General features: G+C 36.8%; 1 protein-coding gene across 1 annotated transcript; it reads left to right on the forward strand.

Moving 5' to 3' along the window:
• The first annotated feature begins 452 nt into the window (after window positions 1-452).
• Window positions 453-3,399, forward strand: LOC130725289 (uncharacterized). Its single transcript, XM_057576531.1, has 4 exons — window positions 453-516; window positions 655-1,551; window positions 1,735-1,872; window positions 2,021-3,399. Exons 1-4 carry the CDS (start codon window positions 453-455, stop codon window positions 3,397-3,399), a joined length of 2,478 nt encoding a protein of 825 aa, XP_057432514.1.
• Window positions 3,400-4,868: the final 1,469 nt, after the last annotated feature.

Genomic DNA, 4,868 nt, shown 5'->3' on the forward strand with positions numbered 1-4,868 from the left:
TATAATGTGAACACAGACCCTAGGCGTGATAACATTTCATTGCGTGAATGGGTTGTATTTCGGCTCTTTGAAATGCGGTTTGAGTGCAAGAGAATATTCTTATCTAAACGGTTGTTCCAACAATTTGTGGTTGACTGCTATTCAATGGTTGAGTCTCAGAGATTGTATTACTACCGCAACAACCAAACAAGTATTAGAAGACATTTTCTTGAAGGAATTGAAGAAGCAATGACACGTGGTGATACTTGCTCATCAACTGTTGGATCAAAAGTCTACCTTCCTGCATCTTTTAAGGGAGGCAAGCGTGATATGTTCAACAATTGCCAAGATGCCATGGCTATCTCCAACACTTATGGGTATCCTGACCTTTTTTTGACAATGACTTGCAATCCTAAATGGCCAGAAATTGATAGACATCAGATCGACCCGACTTAGCCTGTCGTGTCTTCCATATGAAGTTAAATGCATTAATCATTGATTTAAAGAATGGTGATTTCTTTGGAAAGGCTATTGCAGGTATGTTTTAAGTCAAAGTTATAGTATATAATAAGTTATATGACATAATATAATATTCAATTATGTTATGTTGGATTTTTTTAGTGAATGTATAAATGGTCTATCATTTAAATGCCACCACTCTGGTATTATTTTTAGGCACATATAATATTGAGTTTCAAAAAAGAGGATTGCCTCATGCTCATATTCTACTGTGGCTTAGCACGGAAAACAAGTTACGCTCTCCTAATATGATTGATTCTGTTATTTGTGCTGAGCTGCCTGATCCTGAGCGTTTTCCAAAATTGTTTGAGTGTGTATCCAACTATATGGTTCATGGTCCATGTGGATTGAGTAACAGAGATTCTCCTTGCATGAAGAATGGTCATTGCTCGAAATTCTTCCCCAAAACATTTGTAGGAGCAACAACGTTCGATAGTGATGGTTATCTGATATATAAAAGAAGAAACACTGGTGTAGACACTATCAGGAAAGGAGTTCCTTTGGACAATAGATATGTTGTTCCTTACAATCCAAAGTTGTTGATGAAATATCGTGCACATATTAACATTGAGTATTGCAATAAAGCCAACTCCATAAAATATTTATTTAAATACATTAATAAGGGAGTTGATCGGGTCACAATGTCAATGTCTGTGCCCCCAGCAAACAAGGATCGAGAAGAAGAAGTGGATGAAATTAAACAATACTATGATTGTAGATATCTCTCACCATGTGAAGCTCTATGGAGATTATTTGGATTTGAAATCCATTACAAGTGGCCACCTGTGAAGAAACTCATTTATCACTTGCCCAAGAAACAAGTCGTCTTATTCAAAGAAGAACAACCCCTTCGGAACGTGTATCGAAAGAACAAATTGAAGGATAGCATGTTCACTGCGTGGATGGTCTCAAATGCGAAGTATGCTCAAGGAAGGCACTTGACATATGCTGAATTTCCAGCTGCATTTGTATTTGATGAAAAAAGGAAAGAATGGAAACCAAGGCAACAAGGCTTTACTATTGGTCGGATTAACTTTGTCGCTCCGGGATGCGGTGAGTTATACTACTTGCGACTTTTATTGACTTTTCAATGAGGTTGCATAAGCTATGATGCTTTGAGAACACATAAAGATCACACCTATGAGACTTATCGAGATACATGTGATGCAATGGGTTTGTTAAAAGCTGATCGGGAATTCATTGATGCTATAAACAATGTAGCTACAATATCCTCAGCCGTGCATGTAAGGAACTTATTTGCTACGTATTTACTGGGTAACACACTAAGTAATCCTTTGAATGTCTGGAATAAAACATGGCAAGAACTTGCCGATGATATTCAGTATGATCTCCGAAAGACTCATAGCAAACCAGGTATTAATGTTGTGCATTAAACTTATTTAATTTTGTCATATATATTTAGTGTATGTTTGATTGTTATACTAGATTCCATATTCCTAAGTTTGAAGATTTTATTTCTTTAAAAGAGATTTAGTTATTGCATTTATGAAATTATTGGTAGATTTGGTTATTGAAGAAAATCGTCTTAAGGACCTGTGTTTAATGGAGATTGAAAAGATTTTAATGGTCAATGGAAAATCCCTTAAGGATTTTTCTGGGATGCCTTGGGTTGAAGCTAACACCTTGGTTGAGTATGGAAATGTGTTGCTTCTCAACGAGCTCAATTTTGATGCCGTAGAGATGAGTCGGTTGCATGAAGAATGTTTTGGCAAGTTGAATGATGGCCAATCCAAAATATATGAGGAAATTATTGCTGCTGTAAATTCAAAAAATGGTGGCTTTTTCTTTGTGTATGGATATGGTGGAACTGGGAAAACCTTTTTATGGATGACTTTGACGTACAAACTAAGGTCTGAGAAGAAGATTATATTAAATGTTGCATCAAGTGGCATTGCATCCCTTTTACTACCAGGTGGTAGGACAACTCATTCATTATTTTCCATTCCGCTTGCTTTGAATGAGGACTCCTGTTGTGGGATACCATTAGGAAGTCCTAAAGCCGAATTGTTGGAACTTGCTAGCTTAATCATTTGGGATGAGGCACCAATGGTTAGCCGGTATGCTTTTAAGGCTTTAGATAGGACTTTGAGGGATATAATGAAGTCCAAAATCAATGGCAATTCTAATATTCCATTTGGGGGGAAGGTTGTTGTTTTGGGCGGTGACTTTCGTCAAATTCTACCCGTCATTCCCAAAGGTAGGCGAGCAGAAATAGTTATGTCAACAATTAACTCCTCACGTTTGTGGCGCTTTTGCAAGGTGTTGACTTTAACTGAGAATATGAGGTTGATGACCAATAAATGCTCTCCAGTTAATGACGAAATTAAAGATTTCGCAACGTGGGTTTTGGATGTTGGTGATGGTAATTTGGGTTATTATAATGATGGTCAGTCTGACGTTCGAATTCCTAATGATTTGTTAATCCAACAAACTTCGAACCCTATTGCAGATATTGTTCAATTAATGTACCCTGATATTCTTCAAAATGTTGGTTCTGTAGAATACTGTTCTGATAAAGCAATTCTTGCTCCAACTCTAGATGCTGTTGATTCAATCAATCAATATGCATTGTCATTATTTCCCGGAAATGAAAAAACTTATCTTAGCTCTGATTCAGTATGGAAAGTCAATGAAGAAATTGGAATTGAAGCTGATTGGTTAACCACTGAATTTTTAAATGGTATTAGAAGTTCTGGGATTCCTGATCACAAGTTGGTTCTTAAAGAAGGTGTACCTGTTATGCTCATGCGAAATCTAGACATTTCTACTGGTTTATGCAACGGTACAAGACTTATTGTTGACTACCTTGGTCCAAATGTAATTGGTGCTACCGTTCTCTCTGGGACACTTATTGGAAAGTTGTTTATATCTCTAGGATGAATTTGATGCCATCTGATGAAAGAATGCATATTAAGTTCCAAAGAAGACAGTTTCCTTTAATTGTGTCTTTTGCGATGACCATTAACAAAAGTCAGGGGCAATCATTATCTCAAGTTGGTGTCTATTTACCAAAGCCAGTGTTTTCTCATGGGCAATTGTATGTTGCTATTTCCAGAGTTAAGAGTAGAGATGGTTTGAAGATATTAATATGCAATGAAGACAGTAGCCAAGGAGATGTTACTAAGAATATTGTCTTCATAGAAGTTTTTCAAAAGATTTACAATTATTAGTTTGTATCTTTTTCTGATTTCTTTTTCTAATATGGTGTGGTTTTCATATTGCTTCAAAGTTGACCGAAATCTATAATATTTTTTTATATTCCAATTTGTGTAAGCTCTCATATTGATTTTCTCATTACTGATTGTGGAGAACAATAGTGAAAATTATGGGTGAAATATAGTTAGCATATGTAAGCAACACTACTAAAAAAAAGAGATTTAGCGACGGATTTTAGCGAGGGAAACAAATCCCTCGCTATTAGCGACGGACCGCGACGGAATTAGCGACAGATGCATGGTCTTGGAACTAAAAACGTTATTTTATAATATAGCGACGGATTTAGCGACGGATGATTAACCTCGCTGTTAATCCGTCGGTAATTCCCTCGCTAATATTATTTAAATATTTTATCTTGCAATTTAGCGACGGATTTTAACCGTCGCTGATGTCCTCCCGTCGCAAATTCCCTCGGTGAATTTTGTAATATGTTAGCGACGGAAGCTCACGGAAATTCCGTCGCTAAATATATTGTTTTTAAAAATAAACAATTGTGTTCCTTGATTCGAACCCGGGACTTGTCTTCAGAACAGAAGCCTTAGCCATTTGAACTAGTATACATTTTATGTTATATGATGAAATATATATACATTTTCAACTATACAAATACTAGTTGGTTAAAAATTTTCAAGTCCAAACACAAATAATCCATTCACTCATACTCTCTCAGAAAAACCCTAACACTCTATCTCTCTTTAGCAGGTACTTCTTCTTCTTCTTCTTCCTTCACAATTCACATCGCTCTCCCTCTGATTCTAAGTTCGATTTCTCGATCTCTCTCTCCGTTCATCGTTTTCGCGTGTTCGTTCTGCATCGTAGCTCTCCTCTCGGTCTCCAATCATGGCCAAAGGCGTGATATCTGAAGAAGAAGGTAAACCCTAGAAATCCCCCCAATTCCTCTTTGCTATTACCCTAATTTCACTTCATATTGCATCTTGAAGCTTATTGAAACCCTAATTCGGTTTTTTTTTCTTTTTTGGCTTCTGCAATGCGTGCAGACGAGGTTGAACTCGACGAGAATGAGAGGGAACTCGTTGATGGGGAAGAATTGGAGGGTCGTGACATGGACGATGACGACGAGGATGAAGAAGAAGGTATGAAAATTTTGCCCCTTGATGGTTTTTTGTTTGTTT

The sequence above is a fragment of the Lotus japonicus genome, chromosome 6 (assembly GCF_012489685.1).
Source record: "Lotus japonicus ecotype B-129 chromosome 6, LjGifu_v1.2".
Classification (NCBI taxonomy): Eukaryota; Viridiplantae; Streptophyta; class Magnoliopsida; order Fabales; family Fabaceae; genus Lotus; species Lotus japonicus.

Coding starts and splice junctions, on each gene's coding strand:
- LOC130725289 (XM_057576531.1), top strand. CDS start 453: ATGAAGTTAAATGCATTAATCATTGATTTAAAGAATGGTGATTTCTTT. Junction 517..654: donor CTTTGGAAAGGCTATTGCAG/GTATGTTTTAAG, acceptor TATTATTTTTAG/GCACATATAATATTGAGTTT. Junction 1,873..2,020: donor AAAGACTCATAGCAAACCAG/GTATTAATGTTG, acceptor AATTATTGGTAG/ATTTGGTTATTGAAGAAAAT.